The sequence below is a fragment of the Giraffa tippelskirchi genome, chromosome 9 (assembly GCF_054371585.1).
Source record: "Giraffa tippelskirchi isolate mGirTip1 chromosome 9, T2T-mGirTip1v1.2.pri, whole genome shotgun sequence".
Lineage (NCBI taxonomy): Eukaryota > Metazoa > Chordata > Mammalia > Artiodactyla > Giraffidae > Giraffa > Giraffa tippelskirchi.
The window spans coordinates 108627077-108653280 of NC_137283.1; the positions used below are offsets into that span (position 1 = coordinate 108627077).

General features: G+C 36.5%; 1 protein-coding gene across 3 annotated transcripts in view; it reads right to left on the reverse strand.

Annotated features, from left to right (window-relative positions):
• Positions 1-26204, reverse strand: part of AFG1L (AFG1 like ATPase) — a 195696-nt gene that overhangs the window by 34216 nt on the left and 135276 nt on the right. For all 3 annotated transcript variants that reach the window (XM_081526814.1, XM_081526816.1, XM_081526815.1), the window contains exons 9-10: positions 14395-14465; positions 14038-14138 (exon numbers count right to left, since the gene is read on the reverse strand). In XM_081526814.1, the coding sequence (XP_081382940.1) occupies positions 14038-14138; positions 14395-14465 (172 nt within the window). The remainder of the gene's footprint in view (positions 1-14037; positions 14139-14394; positions 14466-26204) is intronic.

Genomic DNA, 26204 nt, shown 5'->3' on the forward strand with positions numbered 1-26204 from the left:
TCGAAGGAATACTTGGTTAAAAATTTTGTTAAAAAAAAAATCAAGCCAACTGGAGGTTGGCATTAGGAAAACCACCAGTGTTGGAGCTCTTTTAAAAAATCAAACAAGTACTTTTAAAGTGTTTTATAGTCATGTTAATTGATTGGCCTAGATTTTCCTAACCCTTTACCCATCATTTCATTACACAGGTCTTCTCTTTAGAGAACTATTCCTGACTATTAATTTAGGGCTATGATACATATATTATTAAAAGCCAAGTGAGATCATGTACTTTAAATTCTCATTTTGCAAAGTTAATAACCTCTTGAATTTAAATTTTTAATTCACACTTCTTAATCATTGTCGGAACAGTAGACACACTCCTTCCAAAGACCAAAGCAAGTATTAAATACTAGTTTGTCAGGCTTTCCTAGAGTAAAAGTGATTTTTGAGAGGAATATGAGGAGTTGCATCTACTGCTAGATCTGAGCCTCAAAATAATTTTATTCCTAAGGAAAAAAAAGGACATGTTGTAGGTATACAGTTCTTAGCACACTTCCTCTTCCCTTGAGACCCCCTGGGAATCCTGAAGCAACTTCTCTCCAGTTACAGGGACTGAATACATTTAAAATTATTTAAGTTAGCAACATGACATAAATATAATTCAAGAAAATGAAAGCAAATTTTCTCCCTAAGAGAGGCTTCAAGCAGCTGTGTCTGAGAAGTCCACAGCCTGAGGAGCTTAAATTTGTTGTTGTCATATTCGCTGCATCTGCTAAGGAGATGTTCTTACTCCAGTCTAGGAACAGAAGCTGAGCAAGACTACTTAGTCACACAATGTGTCTGTGTGAAAACTTCCCATGTGAAGAACCTAGGAAGGTGCTCTCTCCACCCAGTTTTTCTCCAGTCCTTCAGATTATTTTTACCTCCATTTATATCATGAAAATAACCACAGTTATTCTAAGTGGCCACAGTTTTCTAATTTCTAATCTAGCCCCTTTTAAATGGGCATTTCTCTTAAAGTCTGTTTTCCTTCAAAATAGTAAAAACACACACACAAAAAACATAACTTTTAACCCAGTATATAGTTATTCCCCTAGAAAATAATTATCATCAACAATTAGTAAAAACTGATCTTTCAGTCCAACCTTACAGCAAATTCTTATTCTTTCATTTTTAAAATTTCAGGATAATTATGTAGATTCAGGTTAAAAGTTACTAGTATATACCTTAACTTTTTAAATCAAATTATGGTATGGGTCAATTATGAGGTTTTATTCCAAAAATTTTCCTCATAATCCGGAGGGCCAATACAAAACAGTTGGGTCCAGGTATGTATGCTGAAACTTACCATCTTACTGCATATGTCCTAAATTCCTTCTCACACATTTAATTGCACCCCTCAAACTGGCACAGCAAGGCAAGGAAGGGTTTGTAGGGAGAATCAGGATTGGATAAGTGGTTAGATAAGATGGCTTTCAAGGTGTCTTTCAACACCAAGACTATGACTTTTTACCTAAAAGGTTGACTGGGAATGAGGTCAGGGAAATATAAAGGACAGAAAGACCTAAGACTTTTGACCCATTCTCTACTCAGCTCTTTGGAATCTCACTTCTGCCTTACCTATTCCCTGTGCTTTAGCCAGGGTGGTAGACTGCCTTATTCAGACAGAGGTCAGAATATCTGGGGAACAGACACACAGACGGATCAGCCATGTTACCAGAATGGTTTTGCTGCCAGGAAGGTGAACAGCCAAGGAGATTCTTGGGCTGCCTCAGCTCTGCTGATTAATGCCCTTATTCCCTGATGCTAATCACCACCACTGGCATCCAAACACCATCAGCCTTGACTCTTGGCCAAACAGTGGAGATAAAAGCTATTCATCCTTTAGTATTTACTGAGAGTGTACCAGGTACACAAACCAGAAGTAGTCCCTATTCAGTGGTTTCATTTGGAATACAACAAATGAAATAGAGACAGAAGGAAGAACGAGAAGGGAAACCTCTTTTAGCAACACTCCCCAAGAGATTCTGTTTGATACAGTTTGATAATTCTAACAATATACAAATTAATATGATATAATCAAGATTAATAGGCAGTTGAAAAGCAAAACACATATCTGATGGATCTCCGTTCCTTGAATACTAAGAACCAAAGAAGAAAGCTAATGAACAAAAAGTTGGCAGTGAACAACGTATACATCCATGCATATGTATCAACTGAAATATTTTTCTGCTCAGACTTTTTGCAAACACACCTGGCCACCTGTCATTATTTTTATGACACAAATAACAAACTACTCTTGCAAACAGTTACTTGTGAGCACAGTTATCAGTTGAGGAAACAATTTTCTGCAGGTGTAAAAATTACATTTCTCAATAAGGAAAATTTAGGTATAGTCAGTTCACTCATTAAGCCTTTAGAATTCAGTTTTGGTTTGCATTCTTTGAATAGAGGATACTTTCATTTTAGGTTCATAGAAATTTAACTCTAAAGAAAGTAGTTCCCAAACTTTTTGGTTTCAGGACTCCCTAATTCTCTTATAAATTATTGAAGCACCCACGAGCTTTTGCTTACGTGGATTATGTCTCCCAATACTTATTGTATTAGAAATGAAAACTGAGAAAATTCTAAAATATTTATTAATTTATTTAAAATAGCAAAGATAAAACTTATATTCAACCTATAAAAATAACAGAAATAACACTTTTGTGAAACTAATTATATTTTCTAAAATGAAAATAATTTTGTAAGAGGAACAGCATTGTTTTATACTTTTTGCACGTCTTTTTAATGCCTGGCATGATAGAAGATAGTGGAATTCTCATATCTGCTTCTATAGTCAAACTACTGTGATATGTTGCTTTGGTTGAACCAACCTTAGGTTGGTTGAAGAAAATCTAGCCTCACACAAATATGTAGTGGAAAAGGGAAAAGTATTTTAACAACCTTATTAGATAAATGTGGATTTTCTTCTTTGCTGCTATATGAAAACTCAACAAGAACTTCCTTCCAAAGAGCTCACTATGGAAAAAGGAGGAAAAGGGTAACTTATTGTGGAGAAACCCAACAAACACTACATCAGACAAGTGTGATCAAGGTTAACATCAACAGTGATAAGTCATGTTAATAATATGTACCTTTGATATGATCTGATGAAAATAACACTTGACCTCTGTGGTCTTTCTCCTGAAGTCCACATTTCCAATAAAGATAGGAGAAAACACCAGACAAATCTCTATTGACAGACATTCTACAAAATAACTGACCAGTATGCCTCAAAATTGTCAGGGTCATCAAAAACAAGGAAAGTCTGAAAAACTGTTACAACCAAGAGGAATCTAAGGAGGCACGATGACTAAAGGTAATATGGTGCCCTGGATGGGATCCTCGAACAGAAAATGAATACTGGGTAAAAACTAAGGAAATCTGAATAATATATGGGCTTTAGTTAACAATATCAATATAGGGACTTCCCTGGTGGTCCAATGGTTAAGAACCGACCTTTCAATGCAGGAGATGCAGGGGTGATTCCTGGTCAGGAAACTAAGATCCCACATGCCACCGGGCAACTAAGCCCAAGCTACATAACTACCGAGACTGTGCACCGTGCAACTGAGACTCAATGCAGCTAAATAATAAATGAATAAATAGATACAATAATAATAATATCAATATTGGCTCATTAATGACAAAGAATATACCACAGTAATGTATGATGTTAATAACAGGGGAAGATGGATTTGGGAGTATACGGACACTCTCTGGACTACCTTCTCAATTTTTCTATAAGTTTAAAACTGTTCTAAAAAATAAGTCTATTTAAAATTTTTTAAAAATTTGACAAGACACCCATGGTGGATTCATGTCAATGTATGGCAAAACAAATACAATATTGTAAAGTTAAAAAAAAATAAAATAAAATAAACTGGGGGAGATGATACCCTCAGTTCCTTCCCTATACAAAAAAAAAAAAATTTGACAAGAAGTAATTTTTAAAATGATAGTTGTAATGTAGAATATGAAACAATATTAGCATATTTTAAAAATTCTGTTCAATTAAAATCCATTAATCTTTCTTGCATTTTAAATGGAACTTCATTGTACATGATTCTGTAAGAGTATACACTGGTTACTGGAAAATATTCATTCAAAGAGTTACGGATATCTTCTAAATGTATTTAATTATACAATACCAGAACTTTGTTAATATCACCATCAATCTCATCAGGGAAAAAAAAAATACTTAAGAACTGGGAAGAGATACCAAGTTCTTGGTGGCAGCAACGTTTGCTCAAATTTTATCATTGGCAACAAATACTGGTAGTTGCTTTCTTAAAGTGAAAGAAGTGGACTTTTTACTTTGTTCATTTTCAAGAAAATGTTGTTAAACACTGTGAGAAAATGTCTGCCAAACCTGAATAACCATAGTCTGTCTGTCACTTATCCTTCCAAGTGAAAATGGTGTCCCATGAAAAAAGTAGGTAGTTTAGCTAACAAATCAAACAACTGCACAGATGCTTTTACTAAAGACAACCCTCATATTTGGAATACAGCAGAAGAGCTTTATATATTCTTCCTTCATGGCAATGAATATTAAAAAGACATTCTCAACAGTTGAGATTTAACAATATTAATCATTTTTACTGCTTCTTCAAGGACATTTTAGAGTAGAACTGTAAGTACATGGGCAATGAAGAATATAACATTGTTTGGTGCCATTGCCTTGATTCATGCTGAAGCACCAGCAGTTTTATCCACCATTGCTTTTGCACTATTACTGCAAATGTCACCATAATGAAAAAGGCAAACAGTATCCTAGTATTATTATAGAGAGTTTTGATGTCCAGGACCTCTGAAAGTGTCTCCAGCCCCTAGACTTCTAAGAACCACACTTCAACAACCACGGACTTAACTAATGATATTTCTGACTTCTCCATTACCCTGTGATTAAGCCAAGTAACTATGTCAAGGAAAGGAAAGAAAATCCTAAAGTTCATGTCATCTCTGAAAAAATGAATTTGCTCCACTTTCCTTTACCACAGCTCTAATGTGGAGGGAGTGACAGGGAACAAAGATCACTCAAACATATTCTCTTTTCAGTTCAGTTCAGTTCAGTCACTCAGTCCTGTCCGACTCTTTGCGACCCCATGAATTGCAGCACGGCAGGCCTCTCTGTCCATCACCAACTCCCGGAGTCTACCCAAACCCACGTCCATCGAGTCGGAGATGCCATCCAGCCATCTCATCCTCTGTCATCCCCTTCTCCTCCCGCCCCCAATCCTACCCAGCATTAGGGTCTTTTCCAATGAGTCAACCCTTCGCATGAGGTGGCCAAAGTAATCTCTTTTACCTTCCCACAGTTCTCCAAGGAAGGGCTTCCCAACTTTTTTCATATCATGATTGGGAAGAAAAAAAAATGTTATTTTTTACTAAGGAGTAAGTAAAGGAATGAGGCTGCCTAAGGCTTGAGGTCCCTATCCTGAAGGCACAGGCCCTATGTTGCCTTTAGGAGGATGGAGAGGTCAGTAGCTGGGCCCATTCCCAGTGGACATGCCAAGGAATGTGAGTTGGACAGTTCTGCACCAAGGTTCTAACAGAGAGGCAGGTCTCTCAGATGGGAGGCTATCTGCTCCCGAGCCAGTTTCATGCTTTACATAAGGCTTAAGGTTTAGCTCAGATGCGGCAATTCAGACAGTACCTGATTGTACTGCATGGTAGAACCAGAATTATATTAAAGATTTGATGTAGAATTTTTCCAGAACAGTATTTCAGATATACTGTAGTGATTAAGAGCAGAGAATCTGACTCCTAGACTACCAAGGAGTTCAAGTCCTGGGCTCTGCCACTGACTGGCTATGTGATCTTGGGAAAGTAACTTAATATCTTGGTGCCTCAATTTCTCCACCTATAAATTGGGATAATAGTACCTACCTATTGTAAGTATTAAATTAATTAATACATATAAAGTACTTAGAATGATGCCTGATACACGGTAATGTTCGCTACTATTACTATGAAGGTAATATCAGCTCAGTTCAGTTCAGTCGCTCAGTCGTGTCCGACTCTTTGCGACCCCATGAATTGCAGCACGCCAGGCCTCCCTGTCCATCACCAACTCCCGGAGTTTACCCAAACCCATGTCCATCGAGTCGGTGATGCCATCCAACCATCTCATCTCTGTCGTCCCCTTCTCCTCCTGCCCCCAATCCTTCCCAGCATCAGGGTCTTTTCCAATGAGTCAACTCTTCGCATGAGGTGGCCAAAGTATTGGAGTTTCAGCTTCAACATCAGTCCTTCCAATGAATATTCAGGATTGATCTCCTTTAGGATGGACTGGTTGGATCTCCTTGCTGTCCAAGGGACTCTCCAGAGTCTTCTCCAACACCACAGTTCAAAAGCATCAATTCTGCAGCACTCAGCTTTCTTCACCATCCAACTCTCACATCCATACATGACCACTGGAAAAACCATAGCCTTGACTAGACGGACCTTTGTTGGCAAAGTAATGTCTCTGCTTTTAAATATGCTATCTAGGTTGGTCATTACCTTCCTTCCAAGGAGTAAGCGTCTTTTTATTTCATGGCTGCAATCACCATCAGTAGTGATTTTGGAGCCCAGAAAAATAAAGTCTGACACTGTTTCCACTGTTTCCCCATCTATTTCCCATGAGGGTCTCCTAATTGAGACTGCTTCTCTGGGCAGGATAATGTTGAACTGTAGATTTGCAGAGAATGGGAATCCCACAGGTACCAAAAGACCAGATGTTAACTTGCAGGATTCCAGATCTGAGGAACTGTGCTTAGAGCTGGGAGGGGTACAGGAGTCCTCTTCTTGCCAAGTATTCAATATCTGAACTGACATAGTTTTAAGGATTGCAAAGAAATGCAAAATCATCATACCAAGAAAATACTAACAAATAAACTAACTTTAAAATGTAGCCCTTCATGAAATAACAAACACCAGCATGGAAATAAATAAAATGGAGCCTACAAAGACAATAGAAAAGACCAATAAAACTAGGAATTGGTTCTTTGAAAACATAAAATTCACAAACCTTTAGCTAGATTCACCAAGAGAAAAAGAGAGAACTTAAATAAATAAAATCAAAAATTAAAGAGGAGACATTACAATTGACACTGCAGAAATACAAGGGATCAAAGAGACTATCATGTATACACAGCAGTATTATTTACAATAACCAAAACATGGAGACAACCTAAATGTCTGGCTGATGAATGGATAAAGAAGATGTGGTCCTGATATATAATGAAATACTGCTGCTGCTGCTAAGTCGCTTCAGTCGTGTCTGACTCTGTGCGACCCCATAGACGGCAGCCCACCAGGCTCCGCCGTCCCTGGGATTCTCCAGGCAAGAACACTGGAGTGGGTTGCCATTTCCTTCTCCAGTGCATGAAAGTGAAAAGTGCAAGTGAAGTCGCTCAGTCGTGTCTGACTCTTTGTGACCCCATGGACTGCAGCCTACCAGGCTCCTCCGTCCATGGGATATTCCAGGCAAGAGTACTGGAGTGGGGTGCCATTGCCTTCTCCAACTGAAATATTACTCAAGCATAAAAAACAGGAAAATAATGCCATTTGCAGCAATATGGATACAACTGGAGATTATCACACTAAGTGAAGTTAAGTCAGAAAGAGAAAGACAAATACCATATGATATTACTTATATGTGGAATCTAAAATATGGCACAAATAAACATATCCACAAAACAGAAATAGACTCACAGACACAGAGAACAGATTTGTGGTTTCCAAGGGAGATGGGGAGGACTGAGAGTGTGGGATTAGCAGATATAAACTACCATGTATAAGGTGGATAAATAACAAGGTCCTACTTACATAGCATAGGGAACTATATTCAATATCCTGTGATAAATCATAATGGAAAAGAATATTTTTTAAAAAGGAATGTCTATATGTACTTGAGTCACTTTGCTGTATAGCAGAGATTGGCACAACATTGTAAATCAACTATACTTCAATTTAAAAATTAAATTAAAAAGAGACTCTTATGAACAATTATACATCAACAAATTTGACAACCTAGAAGAAATGGATAAATTCCTAGAAGTATACAATGTACCAAGACTGAATCATGAAAAAAATATAGCAAATTTAGCAGTGAAATTGAATCAAAAATCAAAAACCTCCCAAAATCAAAAACCAGACAGTTTCACTGGTGAATTCTATGAAGCATTCAAAGAAGAATTAATACCAATACTTCCCAAACTTTTCTAAACAATAGAAGAGGTAACAATTCCAAATTCATTTAACAAAGCTGGCATTATCCTGATACCAAACCCAGACAAGGATGTCATAAGAAGAGAAAATTACAGGCCAGTACCCCTGATGGCTTCCCAGATGACTGGGTGGTAAAGAATCTGTCTGCAATGCAGGAGACACAGGTTCAATACCTGGGTTGGGAAGATCCCCTAGAGGGGGAAATGGCAACACATTCCAGTATTCTTGCCAGGATAATCACATGGACAGAGGAATCTGGTGGGCTACAGTCCATGCAGTCACAAAGAATCGGATATGACTGAGCGTGCATATCCCTGATGAACATAGATGCAAAAATCCTGAACAAAATATTAGCAAACAAAGTTCAACAATACATTAAAAGGATCACACAATATTAAAATGGGATTGCGATTTATTCCAGTTATGCAAGGATGGTTCAACATGTGCAAAGTTGTCAATTTGGACACACTAAATTAACAAAATGAAAGATATAAATCATTTAATGGTCTCAAGAGATGCAGTAAAAACATTTGGACAAAATTCAACATCCATTTATGATAAAAATTTTCAACAAAGTGGATACAGAGGTAATGTACCTCAATATAATAAAGGTCATATATAATAAGCCCCTAGCTAACATTAGACTCTATGGCAAAAAGTTAAAAGTTTTTCCTCTCAGATCAAGAACAAGACAAAGATGCCCACTCTCAGAACTTTCTTTCAACATAGTATTGCAAGTTCTAGCCAGAGCAATTAAGTAAGACAAAGAAGTAAAAGGCATCCAAATTGAAAGGGAAGAAGTAAAACTGTCACTGTTTGCAGATGACATGCCATGTAAAGCACATTCTAAAGACTCCACCAAAAAAATGTTAGAACAAATAAAAGGAATTCAGCAAAGTCATGGGATACAAAATCATATACAAAAATTTGTTATGTTTATATATACTAATAACAAACTATCAGAAAGAGAAATTAGGAAAACAATCTGATTTATAATTGCATCAAAAAGAATAAAATACTTGAGGATAAATTTAACTAAGAAGAGGGAAGACCTATTTGCTGAAAACTACAAGAGATTAATGAAAGAAATTAGAGAAGATACAAGTAAATGAAAGGATAGTCCATGCTTATGGATCAGAAGAATTAATATTGTTAAAATGTCTATACTACCCAAAGCAATCTATAGATCCAATGCAATCCCTATCAAAACTCCAATGGTATTTTTCATAAAAATAGAACAAACAATCAAAAAATTTATGTGGAACCAAAGAAGATCCTGAATACCCAAAGAAATCTTGAGAATTTCTGTAGGCTATAGGCATCATGCTCCCCAATTTCAAACTATATTACAATGCTACAGTAACCAAAACAGTGTAATAGTTGTATAAAACCAGGTACATAGATTACTAGAACAGAGAACCCAGAAATAAATCCATGTATATGGTCAACTAATTAATGACAAAGGAGCCAAGAACATACAATAGGGAAAGGACAGTCTCTTCAATAAATGTGAAAAGTGGACAGCCACATGCAAAATAATGAAACTTGATCACTATCTTACCCCATACACAAAAATTAACTCAAAATGGATTAAAAAATTGAAGATAACACCTGAAACCATAAAACTCTTAGAAGAAAACATGTGCAGTAAGCTCCTTAACCTAGGCCTTGGTGATGTTTTTTTAATCTAGCACCAAAACCAAAAGCAACAAAATCAAAACTAAAGTGGGAATACATGACTAAAAAACTTCTTCACAGTAAAGGAAATGATCAGCAAAAGGAAAAGGCAACCTATTGAATGGAAGAAAATTTGCAAATCATACATCTGATAAGCATTAATATCCAAAATATATGAAGAACTCATCCAATAGCAAAAAAAAAAAATCCAATTTTAAAATGGGCAGATGATCTAAACAGATATTTTTCCAAAGAAAATATAGATGGCCACCAGATACATGAGATGTGTAACATCACTAATCCTCAGGGAAATACAATTTAAATCCACAGTGAGATATCACCTTTTATCAGTTGGAATGGCTAGCATAAAAAAGACAAGATATAAGTGTTGGTGAGGATTTAGCGAAAAAGGAGCCCTTGAACACTACTGGTGGGAATGTAAACTGGTGCAGATACTATGGAAAACATTATGGAGGTTCCTTGAAAAATTAAAAATAGAACTACCATATGATCCAGCAATTCTACTTCTCAGTATTTATCTGAAGAAAATAAAGACAGTAACTTGAAATTATAATATGCACCACATAATCACTGCAGCATTATTTACAACAGTCTAGACATGGAAACACTGGTCAGAAAGATACAATCCCCTCGCTGGGTCATCCTCACGGAGTGTGGTCAGAACAGTGAGTCCACAAAGGGGAGAGTCCTGGGACTCCTCCTGGCATCTGGATTACCCCACGCTGAATTAGTGTAGGTTTAAGAGTTGGAGCGTGGTTTCTGAAAGGGTAGAAACGGGATAGGGCCCACGTTGTTCTTGAAATGTTCAGCCATGCTGCCTCCGTAGTTCCCTGGCACCAGAAGGCGTTTTAGACATCTTCCTGGAAGACTGCTTCAGCCTACCTGGCTCCTTGAGGCAAAGGCAAGGGTTGCTAGATCACCGGTTTATTATACGAGGATATAACTCAGGAACAGCCAGATGGACGAGATGCAGAGAGAAAAGTGTATGGGATGGGACACAAAGCTTCCAGGCTCTTTTCAGGTGCTCCGCTCACTCTCCCCACATCTCCAAGTGTTTACCAAGCCGGAAGTTCTCCTAATGCTGTCCTTTTCGGTTTTGATAGAGGCTTCAGTACAGAGGCTGAGGTTGACCTACCCAAAGGATGTTGACATGCTGATTTGAGGTCATTCAAATTGTTTATCTCGAGAGCCCCACCTACCTACACACACTCAAACACACTTTTAGGGGCTATGTTTAAAGACTGAGGAAATTCATGTTACTGAGCTTTCCAGGGCAGACCCCAAAGCGGTGGTGCACCTGTTTGCTGCCAGAAAGGTGTGGGTTGGGCTCTAGGGAGATGAGAAGGGTCATGTGATATCCAGCTCATCAATCAGAAACTAAGATTCCACCAGGGTCCACCCACCTTCTTCTGTTGGCTAACCCCAGCTCTACCTGAAATGGCGTTTGCAGCGGAGGACCTCTCTGTTTCTGAGAACCTGGCACTGTGACTACCTAATGAGGCTAGGGGAGAAGGCAATAGCAACCCACTCAAGTACTCTTGCCTGGAAAATCCCACGGACAGAGGAGCCGGGTAGGCTGCAGTCCATGGGGTCGCAAAGAGTCGGACACGACTGAGCGATTTCACTTTCACAGACATGGAAACAACCTAAGTGCCATTCAATGGATGAAAGCAAATGTGGTATACCTACATACTGAAATATTATTCGGCCATAAAAAAGAATGAAATCTTGCTATTTGCAACAACATGATTGACCTTGAGGGCATTATGCTAAGTGAAGTAAGTCAGAGAGAGAAAGACAAATACTGCATGATCTCACTTATATGTGGAATCTAAAAATACAAAAACAAAACAAGAAAACAAGCTTATACCTACACACAGCAGATTGGTGGCTGCAAGAGATGGGGCTTGGGGAGTAGGAGAAATGGTTGAAAGAAGTTAAAAGGTACAAACTTTCAGTTATAAAATAAATAAGTCATAGGGATATAATGTATAGCATGAGAATTATAATTAATAATATTATATTGCATATTTGAAAGTTGCTAGTAGATCTTAAAAATTCCCATCACAAGAAAAAAAATTTTTAACTATATAAGGTAATAGGTGTTAATTAGACTTACTGTGGTGGTCATTTTGCAATGTATAAAAGTATTGAAATCACTATTGTACACCGGAAACTAATACGTTAGTAGGTCAGTTATACTTCAATTTAAAAAAAATATAATCCTTCCTCAAACTTGCATCATAGCTTAATACTAGCTTAATCCAACCTATCATGTCAATATTCAATGTCAGCCATCCAGTCTGATGTAGTAAGTATCCCACAAGTACAATATGGATATAAAGCAAACGTATTCAAGCAAAGTCAATGACAAATGAAGATCTAGCCAACTTGAAGAAAGAAAAAACTCAAAAAGGACAATGACACCATAAGAACTTTAAAAGAAAGTAACTGAAATATTCATGAATTAAAACAGGGCTTTCCATGTACTCAAACAACCAAATTATGAAACATAGGATATACTATTTTATCATCCCAAAATTTTGTCAAGAAAGGTATGCCAAAAATAAATAGTAATTTGTTCATTGTTTATTTTAGGAATTTAGTTCTTAGTTGCTATTATAATCCATATTTTTGTCAAATAAGATAAAATGATTATTTTTATGTGTTATCTCAATTTTTCAAGGTAATGTTCCAATCACTCTTCTTCCTCATGACCCCCATACAGTAGACAATGAAGATTTTAGTCCCTAATTAGTGACTTTTTCCTGGTACTAAGTATCCTGAAATAATGAGCACATAGGAAAAAAAAAGAGATTAAAAACTCAGTAGTTGTTCTAAGAGACCTACCTTTGCCCTACTACCCCAAGACACAATTAATCTGTCCTTCCCTTTCCTCACTAGGTCCTTTATAGAAGGCTATAAAAGTAGGCTAACCTTCTCAGATATATAAGATTTTTCCCAACTTTATTTCTTGGGAAAAGTAAGTAAAACTTACATGGAAGCCCTAATAAAATTATGCCTAAAGATATTAGGTTATTAGGACCTTGATGAGATTGATCCAATAGAAGTATGAAGGGTCCATATAACCCAGAATGACTTTCATAACCAGACACTGACATTATCAACCTGTCCAAGGATTCTAATTCATCCTAATCATTATGGGTCTTGAAGTGCTTTATTCCTGTGATAACATCTGTAGATTGGATTCATCTCTCTGGGTTGAAAATCACAAATTTAGAAGTAATGAAGTTACTAGTTTTTAAGAAAAGTAGTCATAAAATGGCTAGCAGGTATAAAAAATATTTTATCTTCTCCCTGAAAAATAATTCCTTTTTAGCTACCTAAAAGTCAAGATAAATCAGAGAGACCAGTTGGAATGATAAATTATACATGACAACGAGGTATTATGCTTAAAGTTATATTTAATTGACTTTGTTTTTCTTAAGATTTATAGTCAACTGAATACTCATTGAGTACTGAGAATTCCCAGAGCTTTTAAAAGAAAGAATTCATATCTATAATTAATCTGTAATCAATGTCTCTCTCATTTATATGAAAATGTGTGTATATATATTTTTCTCTGTTGGATTATACTGTTATATAATATAGATGTCACAGCTATAAAAATTTACTTTCTTTAATCTGACCCAAATAGGTCAGATATTATAACAATAACAGAGGATCCATCAGAATAAGGAATGGAAACTCTTTTACATCATACTTCCTGGATCATGGTAGTATTACATCATCTTCCTTTCCCCACATACTAACCTCACCTCTTTTTTTAAAAAAATTTTTCTTACGTTTGACTTTTATACAATATCCCTAAAGCCCATTTTAGTTTTGCTTCCAGCAATAGCTGACAGCTCTCTTTGTATTTCTAATTTTGTGTTAGAGCCCTCCTAAGTGTAAATTTTGTGCCCGTATCTATAAAAAGCACACAGGCATATACAGATGAGTATTTCTCTTAAATGAGACTAATAAACCAGTTCTGACTCGGTAAATTGTATTTTAAAATTTGAAACAGGCACAGAGGAAAATATGAAGTATTTTAACATGTGAAAAGGCCACTGAGTCTGAACGTGTCTGGATACTCACTCTCTCACACAGCTCTTCAAATGTGCAGTCGGCAACGGTTCCACAGGCTTTATTCAGCCGCAGCTCTCTGCCTTGCACTTTTAGAATCCTTGGTCTAGTTACTATGGGAACATGAACAAAGACTCAATCTTGTCTGGATAATTACTATAAAATTCATCTCTTACAGATAGGAAATGCATAGCTTGATGAATAATAGCACATGATTCAACACATAAATTAGACAAAATGCTGATACAATGACTGCCACTTGAGCGTGGCATCAACCCATATACAGCAATGGAACTTATTAATTGGTCAGTGGAGATTGGGCATTGTGTTCTAAATGTATTCTCTTTCAAGAGAAATTAACTTACGTACAATCATTTTGTTTCTGAGCCAGCTCATCAAACAACTTATCCATGACAGCCTCCACATCAGCTTCACTTGTGCTACAGTGAAAAGAATAATAGAATATGAAATTAATAACACTTGAAGCCAACATCAAACAGCTGCCTGAGCCCGCGTAGCTTTTTGCCTATAAAAAAAAGAACAGGATGTTATGCTCTAAATACAAACATTAGATTTAGAATACACTTAAAAGCAGAGAATATTAACTCTCAGGTAGATGATTCTGCCTTATTTGCATACACTGAAAGACTTCTGTGCTTCTGGCTGTTTCCAGTAATGAGACGATACAGGCAGAGTAAATCCATTAATACTATGTGTACACAATGAGAAGAAAGGCTTCTGGCTCTCTCTTGCATGCAAAACAAGAACAAATAGACAAGGCAGTCAAGGATCCAGCAAAGTATCCTTTGAAATCTCTACTGAGAGGGTACATGTGAAATTAAATATTGAAGCTGCCTTTTTAAAAAATCAAGTCAAACCACTGACTGAGAGGATCAAACATCCAGAATTAAATTACCAGCTTCAAAATACCAACTTGATCTGCACATCAATAACTTTATCAGACTTCGAATACAGGGACAATTACAGACCACACAGTTTCTCTCAAAAATGTCCTTGTTGGAAATGCAAGAAAACTCTCTTCTTCTGTGATGCCTACCATTGCAGATACTATGAAGTTTGTCTCCTCAAAGAATCCTTTGTATTCTAATTAGAAATCACCATATGGTTTAGGAAACCCACATATACAAATGTGATAATACTATGGCCTTTTTTCCTCTCACTTTTTTTTAAAGAAGGGTTGATAAATTAACAGTCAATAAACTAAAATAACTGACAGAAGAAATAAATGCTGTTAAAAAAACTTCAAATGAAAATATAAGTTTACTTCAACTCTATGTACAAACTTACACATGATGACCTGCCAATATGCTTAATTTTGACACACAAATCACTCTCATCTAGGTGTGGAAGCAATTAAACTCAGTTCTGGAATCCGTCTTCACAAAGTCTTATTGAAAACTCATAAATTATTTTTTCTTTACATTAAGCTTAAACTAAACCAAAATAATTTCTTCCTTGAGATAACTGTCAGGGGGCAGGCATTTAACACACAAGCACCTAATTCTTCAAATGTTCTACAGTAAATGTCTTTAAAATGCAACAAAGCACACAGTCACTGTGAAGAGTTGGGAACTGTCACGTTTCAAGTAGTAACCACTCCACCTCAAGGATCTTTAAAATATCATTTGCAATGGTTAGCTTTGCAGGGGAATGCTATTTGACTTATATAAAGCCTTGTATGATAATCAAATAGAGCTGCATTAAGGTAATAAAATGACACTACAGAAAGAGTGATTATAGAGAGAATAAATAATTTTGAAGGCACAAAGAAATCCTACAAACCAACATAAATGTCAGTGCCCACACCAAGCACATATATGTTTAGATGGCTTTGCCAACATCATTCACAGGGATTCATTTGGAATCATCTCCACTTTGCAATAGTGGTGTATACACACACAACTGATGGAGAAGGGAGATATTTTTTAAAGGATATATAAAGAGAGCAATGTTGACAACCCTGGACATCTGCTGGCTTTCAGTAAGTTACCCTGTCCTCATGTTAGGCACGTTACCCAAAAAAGAGGGAAAAATGAATTTGGAAAAATAACCAAAATAGAAGACAGTTATGTTTCTAAAAGCATATTTGGTAAACAAACAATTTCATATAAACTTCCTCAGTGGTGATTTTTTTATCCCGTGCTCAAATATACTACAATATTAAAATATGGCTCACTAGACTTTAGTTAGGCCACATTTGTGAAATTACTATAAGTGATTTCATTTATAGTGAAATTATATGTGAAATGATAAAATTATTTTTATTATAACAGCATTGTATAAGAAATCCATTATATTATCATAAAAGATTGCTCAGAAGTTACAACACCTAAAATAAAAAATTTTATTGTTATAAATTAGTCTAAAAATAACATTCATAAAAGCAGTTTATGTAAGCTCACAACTGAACAGACTGTTATCTACCTAAGGCCAACTTGCACTTGACCTTGGGGAGTAAGTTCTGCTGGCTTTCTGGATGATAGAAAGCTTATCTTCATATTGTTTAACAGCAGGATGAGCTAGTGTGTGGTTTTGGTTTTATCAGATGTATCTATACTGATATAAAATAAACATGCAATGAAAGAAATCATTATCAGAAATGAATATATTCATAATTACTTAACAATAACTTACAAGAAAACACTAGTCTTCTCACATTCCATTCAGACTTCAGATTTCCTTACTTAAGAGGATGCATTAGTCAGAGCTCATCAATTTTTAAGAATAAAAATTACACAAGTAACAAGATAAATTAAAGTTTACCTGTCTCTACCAGTCTAAAAGATAGTTTTACTTAACTTTCATGTTCATATATATCTGGTTTAAACATCTTGAATATGTTTTATAATTCTAGTAAAAAATTTGGATGATTCTGAACATTTTCAATGTGTCACACATGGAATAAAAAAAGCTACCATTTGTTGAACAGCTATTATGCAGCAGTAAGTTTACCTATACCATCCCCACTTGCCATGTAGTATGTATTATTATCACATTTTTACTAAAGAGAAAAACGAAAATCAGAGAAATAGGTCATTTTATCTAAGATCCGAATACATAAAATTTTAAATTTTTTGTATAATGGAAAGTATTACAAATAAAATATATAGGCACATCAAACTGGAAAACACAGTGGCAACATTTATGGCATACATTTAATATTTTCAATATACTAAAAGCTCTAACATATAAAAAATTGAATACTCCAATAGAAAAACTGTCAAGGGACCTGAACAGGCAAATGGCATGAAAAAAAAAATAGCTCAGTGGGCAAAACGCATATGTAAAGTGGTTCATTCTTACTAGTGATAAAAATGCAATATAAAATCATGAGAGATCATTCTTTTATCCAAACTGGCACAGATAAGGAAAAAGATAAAATAGCTGGAACAAGCGTAGGTAAGGGGAAAAAGAACCTTCTCACATACCATAGAATGTAAAATTGGTACAAGGGTTCAAAGCAACCAGATAATATATCGTATCACCCCACTATTCCACTCATAGGAATCTCATGTGTAAATAATAATGGTTAATGACTGTAAGGATGTTCACTGTGACACTGCTAGCATCAAAAAAAGTATAAAAGAGGGCTTCCCTAGTGGTACAGTGGCTAACAGTCCACCTGCCAACACAGGGTACACGAGCTGGATCCTTGGCCCAGAAAGATTCCACATGCCGGGGAGCAACTAAGCCAGTGCAAGACAACTACTGAGCCCGCGCTCTAGAGCCCAGGAGCCGAAACTACTGAACCATGTGCTGCAGCTACTGAAGCCCATGAGCCCAGGGTCTTTGCTCCACAACAAGAGAAGCCATCAAAGTGAGAAGCCTGAGCACCACAACAAATAGTAGCCTCCACTCATCACAACTAAAGAAAGTCCACACACAGGAAGGGAGACCTAGCCCAGCCAAAAATAAATAAATAAATTCTTTTTAAAGTGCAAAGAACCTAAATGTCCAAGAATGGGGAATGTGAAGTACATCTGGATCCACTTATACAATAGGTCATTATATGCAATTTTTCCCTCTTGTCCTGGACTTGTAATTAAGGCTCAAAGTTGATGGGTAGAAGTGTTAAGTACCCCCAAATCGCTAGAAAGAACCACCAATAAGCCACCAAAAACTAGATTCAGGTTCTTGCCCCTTTGGTTAAATCATGAGAATAGCAGCCCTATTGCAAATGTCACGCACTTCTACCATCCCCTTTATTCCCCACACCATAGTGTCTTTATAAGGAGCGGAAAGAGGATGAGGAATCGCTGGCTTTTGTGTCTCATATTTGTGATAAGAGCCTTTTCCCTCCCTTCCTTTTAGGAGAGAAGAGGGTGATTTAATCCCCCAAAAACAAGTGATGAGGGAAAGTGATTCTAAGAATATCACGAGGAAAGATAAGGGAGGGCTGGAAGAAGGAAAGACTGGCATTGCTTTCTATGAACAGGACCTTGGCAGACTAAGAAATCAGAAGGTAGGAGGTGAGCCAAGATGAAGCAATTCATTTCTCACAACAGCCTCCTCCACCCCACCCCCTGGCCACTACCATCACCACCAAAGGTTTGGCACTACTAGATATACTCAAAGATACAGGTGAGGGTCAGGCTGGAAACAAGAGCATTATCTGAAGATAACACAAAGGCAGTTCCTTAGAGTCCCTCTTTTCACCTGGACAGCCAGACTCCTTTATAAATCCTTCACTCCAGCTGAAACCGGTACGTTTACTGTCTGGGACAGTTTTAACACTGAGAAAGGTTGAAAGACACTAAACTGCAATTCTTCAAAGTAAACAATGAAGTAAACCAACAGTCCTTACCTCTTCAGCATCCAGAACCCTACTAGTCCAGGAAGCTTCCATCCCAAAAAGTAGACAGAAAGACTGGAGACAACTTTCTGGAGGAAACTGAATAGCGACCCCCCACACACCAAAAAAAAGACCTGCTGATACTGACATTTGGGGGTTCTTCAATGGAAAACCTGACCTGCTACCTTATTACCCTCTAGTTAAGCCCACCAATCAATAAAACCCCACCTATGCACACAAACTTCTAATCAGCTTCATTCTTAAGGTGAATGGACAACAAAAGCATTTCTAGGCATTTAAGGAAATCCTCTAGGATGAAAGATAAAGATCACATAAAGAAATAGAGAAAAGGATCTTGGAGGAAGGGAAGAAAAAAATACAGAGACCAAAAGGGGAAAATTATACTTTAATATGTGTTTTATATAGGCACAATGCATTGCATAAATGCTATAAATCAAAAGGACAACTAGGGCCTAAGAAAGAGCTCTGAATAATGAATGCTAAATAAGAAATTTAGGGAAATGGTCACCTGAAACTATCAGAACATTGTTTGTTAATTGGCTATATCCCAGTACAAAATAAAAAGCTAAAAAAAGAGAAATTGAAGGGAAAAGGTTGAAGTAATCTTTCAGAAAATATAGCAGAAATAGAAAAAAGATGGAAAATAAAATAGAAAATTTAAAAATTAGAAGATAAATCCAGAAGGTTCAATATCTAACTGTGGAGTCATTCTAAAGTCTTGGGTGGTGGGGGGAATGAAGAATCAAATTATCAAAGAAAAAAGAAAATTAAATTTCCTAGAACTGAAGGATATGATTTTCTAAATTGAAAGAATCCAATGAATACCAAGCACAAAGAAGGGGAGGAAAAAAACATTCTAAGGCACATTACCATCAAGTTTCAGGAAAGCAGGAATAAAGAAAGAATATCCTAAAAACTTTCAAAGGGAAAAACAGGTCAAACATAAAACATCAAGAAACTTTCACATCAAACTTCACAACAGCAATAATGGAAATGTGAGGATAATGGTATAACGCCTAGAAGTCTTGAAGGGAATATTCAAATTATTATGTCAAGTTATTGTCAAATTATTCATGGCCAAATTATTAATCAAATCAAAAAGGGCATTTTTGGACATATGAGCCCTCAAAAATATATACTTCCCATTCAGTCTTCTCAGGAAGGTAGCGGAAGGTGTGCTCTATCAGAACAAAGAGAAGAGTTGTTGCTTGGAGGACTAACAAAGCTCTGCCCTAGCTGACTCTCCTGATGATGACAGCTGTAAACACTGCACCAGGTACAAGAATAGGTAACCTGAAGGCACTGGAAAGTGAACAGAAGCAGGTAGATTCTAGAAGAAGCCCACTCTTGGTAGAAGGGGGAAATAGCATGCTACTCATTTTTATAGCTTTCATACTAAAGACAATAAAATCAGTACTGCTCAGGGCAACTAAAACCCCAACAGAAAACCTATAGTCCTTAAACCATGAAGAACCAGAGGAGAGTAGCAGGTAATCACAGAGCTGGAAAATCAAGGGGAATTTCAGAAAAGGTGTTTCTAAATTGCCAAAAGATATCAATCTGGAAAATTTCTGAAATCCTAAGTAACTCTGTATTTATCACAATACTTCATGTATCCTCAAATAATGAGTGTCCATAATAATAAACAATGAATCATTTTTCTATTATAGTGTTACATTAAAAGTTTTCAATCTGAAAAACTCCATAATAATAATAAATTCATGGCTTATCACTAGTATAAGCCACTATACTATGACAAGATTATGTATTTCAATAGTATAAAAATGATCTTTACCTGATAAAGACTTATGATAGTAGAAAACATTAGGAGGAAATATTAACCCAAAATAAATGCCAAACAAAAGTATTTTAAAATTTAAATACATCAGAAATTTAATATGTGAAAGTCATCATTTCTTAAAGTTTTTATATTTATTATTTTTAAAGGCTTTTTAAAACACATAGTATTAATTACCAAATCTGAGAGTCCTGACCTTTTCTGGTTAATAAGTATTCCAGACATAGGAAAATGTCTTTCATTTTGCACCGATATTGATCAAATCAATGACAGTGTGTCCTAAATCATTTTCAACTTGGGTATTAGGATACATATTGCTTCATATAAACTCATTTCCTTTAATAGCAAGTGTCTGGTTTTGTTTACTCAATATTATGTGAGATTCATCCTTATCAATGTATGTAGCAGTTTTTTTTTCTGTACGGTGATATTCTATTGTATTAGAACACCACAATTTATTATTCAACTGTTGATGAGTATATTAGTCTGCTAGGGCTGCCACAAAAGAATACCACAGACTGGTGGCTTAAACAACAGAAATATATTTTATCACAGTTCTGGAGGATGGAAGTCTTAAGATCAAATTGTGGTCAGGTTTCACTTCTTTTGAAGTTCATCTTGGCTTGCACATGGCCATCTCATTGCTATGTCCTCACATGGTCTTTCCTCTGGTGTCTCTTCCTCTTCTTATAGAGGCACCAGTTCTATGAGATGAGGGTTCCACCCATATGACCTAATGTAATTAGTTACCTTCTTAAAGCCCCTACCCCCAAATACAGTCCCATTTGGGTTAGGACTTCAACTATGAATTTTGGAGGAACACAATTCAGTCCCTAACAATGAGCATTTGTGTAATTTATAGTTTGGGGCTACCATGAATAGTACTACTGTGAACTTTCTAGTATGAGCCTTTTGGTAAACTTCTTATACTTGTTTGCTGGAGTAGAATTGCTATTCATAGGCTAAATCTGCATTCAGCTTAGTAGAACTACCAGTATCTACTGCAGATACTGCAGCTTTCCAAAAGAGTTGAAGTAATTTATTTCCACACTTGCAGTGCACAAAAAATTCTACTTGTTTCACATCCTTGCCAACACTTGGTATTCTCCGTATATTCCATTTCAGTGATTATGGTAGACATATGATAAATAATTTTAATCTAAGTTGCCTTAAATTATTTTTAGAAATGAAAGAAAAATATAAATATGATTTAATCATTGCAAGGTAAAATGTCATTATGATATACAGGAAAATTTTTAAATCTATTCTTAAAAACACCTAAGATCGCTTGACTTTTTTTAAGTAGTAAATTTCAAGAATGTAACTTTATTATAAAAATTCCAGCCAGAGAAAATGTCTTTAACTTCCAAAAGGGGGGTGGGGGTAGATGCACTTATAATGGAGAAAAACAAGAGTAACAGCAGTGATTCTGCAACTCCAGGACCCTCTTGTCAGTTTTCCAGTGAATCTATTTAAAAAGACAGCAGCATTATCTTACACTAAAAACCTATTCTCAGAAATACAATCATGTCTGTGAAGCTCCAAAAAAGGCTAAGGGTCAGCTAGCTTCAAAAAAAAAAAACAAAAACAAAACAAAACTAGTGTTTAGAACATACAATGCAAGGTTGTCAACAGGTATATTCAGAAAACAAATGTACAAAAACCACACAAGGATATAGACTATATAAAACACAAATAGTGATTAAAATTACTCTCAAATTACAAACATACTTGAAAGTATTCCAGTCTAACCAGTAAAACTGAGGAGAGATGAAGCCTGGTAGTCAAAAGCAGTTGCATGGAAAAGCTACAGTGTAAAGTTGGCACTAAATTAAACATAATTTTTTTCAGTGTAAAAGGGGAGCTAAATTCAGAATTTTCTTCTGGGGCTATAAGAATATCATGTCACATGGATGGAAGAATGTGTTCTGCTCAGCTTTGTGTAGTTCAATTTTAACCACAGACGAATATCTTAAAGAGTGACTTGAGTAGCATCAAAACGATCAGGAGAAAACACAGGAATTAAGCTCAGATGCTCTGAATCATATTTCCTTTTCTCTCATAAGGGAAGACAGAGACATAAGCTCCTACAAGTGAGTAGGGATAAACAATTTAAGGGACTTCTAATTCTGGATAACTGCCCCATCAGTGGGATGCCTCGGTAGAGCAGATGAGATGCAAAACAGAAAATCTGCTCACAGATAATCAAAAGGTGACCATGGTCAGAGAATTAAGTCATATTTGAAGAAGAAGCAGAGTCACTCTTTTCCAATGTATTTTCTTGGCAGGGGTTGGAATATGAGGGACCCAAGCAGAGCACAGACTCTTTTTCCTCTGTTCTAAATGCTCTGGGTAAAATCCACTCATTTTTTGCTTCTATCACTTTTTTGTTAGACTCAGAAACTGCAGTAGAGGGGCAGGTTTCTATTTTCTGTCAAGTAGAACTACTGTGTCTTTAAGTCAGAAAAGCCCTGGAATTGACCACTATTTCATTGCCAGGAAATTTGGCATCAACTACTATAGGAATCCTGTATTAAAAGCCTGACTGCCTCGAAAGTATGAGAATCGTGATTTATTTTTCCATAATAAATTAGTAAACATAGAGGAAAGTAATCAGTCATCTCAATTTTGAGAAAATTTCTATGGCTAAGATCAGGTATTCAACGTAAAACTTACATTCAAGAAATAGAGTATGTCAAAAAAAGACCTTATTGTTGCTGAATTGTTTGAAATTCTCAACAAAAATTCCAAAACAAGGGGAGGTTTCTAGAAGAGGGTCACACATGAATTTAAATGGAAATTAATTTCTTCAAGAACCTCCTACTTCATTAGGATTGACTCAGAGGAACAAAATGCTACCCACACTTTGCCCCTTTATCCCCCTTTAAAAATCAACAGCTTGTTAAGGTATCAACAAGTAGAATAGAATTGGCTTTCCTTGGTCTCTCTCTCTTCATGTTCTCTATTCCAGAGAGCCAAAGTTGATTCAACGAGGGAGAAATTTCCCCTTCCTCTTAGAGTTCTTGTGCCAAACTTCCCTGGCAGCGAGCCTTCTCACTCTACTGATTCCTTGTGCATTCACGCTGTACAGCTCTTTGTGCTCATACCAAACATAATCTGGGGCTGGAGGCAGGTCTAAGATTAAGTTGGTTTATACTCGCCTTAATATAAAACAGACTTGGTTGCATTTCAGATCCTGTAGGTTTGTTTTACATAACAGAATCAGTTGTTAGGATGGATTTTGTCCTAGTATTTATCTTCCTCTTAATCACTCAAAGACTTAATTGATTGTGCAGAGATCCATTTCAGTCTCTAAATTTCCCACCCTTCTCAATCACCTGGAGAGTAACTTAACAGGTTCCATTAATCTTGACCTATGTATACTGCAAGCAAGCAGGATCTAGTGCATTTAACTCTCAAATTCCAGACCTTCAACCCTCCTTCTCAGTCCCACCCTCCATATAAAATTTCTACTAAATCTATATATTACATTGTCCACAAATAAATCAATGGTGTAACATGTAAAACTGCAACTTGGTAGATCCAAAAATAATTATTTTTCTTCAAATTTCAGAAAGGCTAAAATAATTGAACATTTTTAAACACCAACAATAAAAACAAAAAGGAAGCTGGAGAATAAGAATCTCTAATTCCTGTTTAAATAAAGAAGATAGTCACATCCACCTCAGACAAAAGAGGCCAGGGAGTTTTAATAGGTTAAAAAAAAAAAGGTACACAGCAAAAGTAACTAAAGACATAGGACTTTTGCCAGATGAACTTGACTTATGTTGAAGATTCTTACTTATAAATGTGATATATCTGAAGATAAAATAACAAAATAAGAATTCTAAGGAAAGTTAGCAACTTTCCTCTGTACTTTTATATGTGTAAGTATATATATTATCTACTCATGTACATATTGTATACATAGTCTATTTATACTCTACTAGATGAGTTCATGCAAAGATAGGCTTGATAAAGGACAGAAATGGTATGGACCTAACAGAAGCAGAAGATATTAAGAAGAGGTGGCAAGAATACACAGAAGAACTGTACAAAAAAGATCTTCATGACACAGATAATCACGATGGTGTGATCACTCACCTAGAGCCAGACATCCTGGAATGTGAAGTCAAGTGGGCCTTAGAAAGCATCACTATGAACAAAGCTAGTGGAGGTGATGGAATTCCAGTTGAGCTATTTCAAATCCTCAAAGGTGATGCTATGAAAGTGCTGCACTCGATATGCCAGCAAATTTGGAAAACTCAGCAGTGGCCACAGGACTGGAAGAGGTCAGTCTTCGTTCCAATCCCAAAGAAAGGCAATGCCAAAGAATGCTCAAACTACCGCACAATTGCACTCATCTCACATGCTAGTAAAGTAATGCTCAAAATTCTCCAAGCCAGGCTTCAGCAATATGTGAACCGTGAACTTCCAGATGTTCAAGCTGGTTTTAGAAAAGGCAGAGGAACCAGAGATCAAATTGCCAATATCCACTGGATCATCGAAAAAGCAAGAGAGTTCCAGAAAAACATCTATTTTTGATTTATTGACTATGCCAAAGCCTTTGACTGTGTGGATCACAATAAACTGTGGAAAATTCTGAAAGAGATGGGAATACCAGATCATCTGACCTGTCTCTTGAGAAACCTGTATGCAGGTCAGGAAGCAACAGTTAGAACTGGACATGGAACAACAGACTGGTTCCAAATAGGAAAAGGAGTCTGTCAAGGCTGTATATTGTCACCCTGCTTATTTAACTTATATGCAGAGTACATCATGAGAAACGCTGGGCTGGAAGAAACACAAGCTGGAATCAAGATTGCCGGGAGAAATATCAATAACCTCAGATATGCGGATGACACCACCCTTATGGCAGAAAGTGAAGAAGAACTAAAGAGCCTCTTGATGAAGGTGAAGGAGGAGAGTGAAAAAGTTGGCTTAAAGCTCAACATTCAGAAAACTAAGATCATGGCATCTGGTCCCATCACTTCATGGGAAATAGATGGGAAAACAGTGGAAACAGTGTCAGACTTTACTTTTTTGGGCTCCAGAATCACTGCTGATGGTGACTGCAGCCATGAAATTGAAAGACGCTTACTACTTGGAAGGAAGGTTATGGCCAACCTAGATAGCATGTTTAAAAGCAGAGACATTACTTTGCCAACAAAAGTCCGTCTAGTCAAGACTATGGTTTTTCCAGTGGTCATGTATGGATGTGAGAGTTGGACGGTGAAGAAATCTGAGCGCCGAAGTATTGATGCTTTTGAACTGTGGTGTTGGAGAAGACTCTTGAGAGTCTCTTGGACTGCAAGGAGATCCAATAAATCCATCCTAAAAGAGATCAATCCTGGGTGTTCATTGGAAGGTCTGATGTTGAAGCTGAAGCTCCAATACTTTGGCCACCTCATGCGAAGGGTTGACTCATTGGAAAAGACCCTAATGCTGGGTAGGATTGGGGGCGGGAGGAGAAGGGGACGACAGAGGATGAGATGGTTGGATGGCATCACCGACTCGATGGACATGGGTTTGGGTAAACTCCGGGAG